Source organism: Triticum aestivum, chromosome 1A, assembly GCF_018294505.1.
Source record: "Triticum aestivum cultivar Chinese Spring chromosome 1A, IWGSC CS RefSeq v2.1, whole genome shotgun sequence".
NCBI classification, from domain to species: Eukaryota; Viridiplantae; Streptophyta; class Magnoliopsida; order Poales; family Poaceae; genus Triticum; species Triticum aestivum.
The window spans coordinates 8,104,917-8,105,700 of NC_057794.1; the positions used below are offsets into that span (position 1 = coordinate 8,104,917).

Genomic DNA, 784 nt, shown 5'->3' on the forward strand with positions numbered 1-784 from the left:
ATCGCCGCCGCCGCCCCCGAACACGAATCTTGCCGCTCCAGCCCCGCCGACGCCGAGGTTCTCCTCCACGTCCACCGCCCCGGTAGTACCCACGCCGGTCAGCGAGTACCCCTTCACCAACTACCCATTCTTCCCCTCCGCCTCGCCGCCTCCCCCTCCCTCCACCACCGACGCCGACCAGCAGCCCTCCGGCGACGACGCGTCCCGCACCTTCCCGGCCAACATCTCCACCCTGGTGGCCCCCAACGCCGGCAGCAGCAGCAACCACGGCAGCGGCAGCCCCCGTTTCCCGGTGCTGCAGGCGCTGCTGCTCGCCTTCCTCTCGCTCTGCCTGCTGCTCCTCTCCGCGCTCCTCTCGCTCCACCTCTTCCGCCGCCTCCGCCGGCCCTCCTCCGGCCACCGCCGCGCGTCCGACGCCGCCAACGGGGCGGCCTCCTCCTCCGGGACAACGGCGCGGCGGGGTGGCGACGACGAGGAGGATGACGGCGACGAGGAGGGCCGCAGGCTCAAGCCGCCGCCGATGCCGACCTCCTCCTCCAACCCCAGCACCGAGTTCCTCTACCTCGGCACGCTCGCCACCCCGCCGCCGGGCACCGCCCCGGCGGCCCCGCACCCCCGCCCAGGCTCGCCAGAGCTCCGCCCGCTCCCGCCGCTGCCCCGCGTCGGGCCGCCCTCCGGCGAGTTCGGCTCCCGCAGCTCCGCGTCCGACCCCAGCACCGTGCCCCGCGCAGCCGCAGCGGCCGCCGGCGACGCCTCGTCCTCGTCGCTCTCGCCCTCCTCCCCC

The 784-nt window shown here is 75.9% G+C and overlaps 1 protein-coding gene across 1 annotated transcript in view; it reads left to right on the forward strand.

The window, feature by feature from the left end:
• Positions 1–282: 282 nt before the first annotated feature.
• Positions 283–784, forward strand: part of LOC123185086 (formin-like protein 14) — a gene marked incomplete in the record, with an annotated part of 17,408 nt that continues 16,906 nt past the window's right edge. The window contains 1 exon segment of the mRNA XM_044597095.1: positions 283–784. Coding sequence (XP_044453030.1) covers positions 521–784 — 264 coding nt within the window.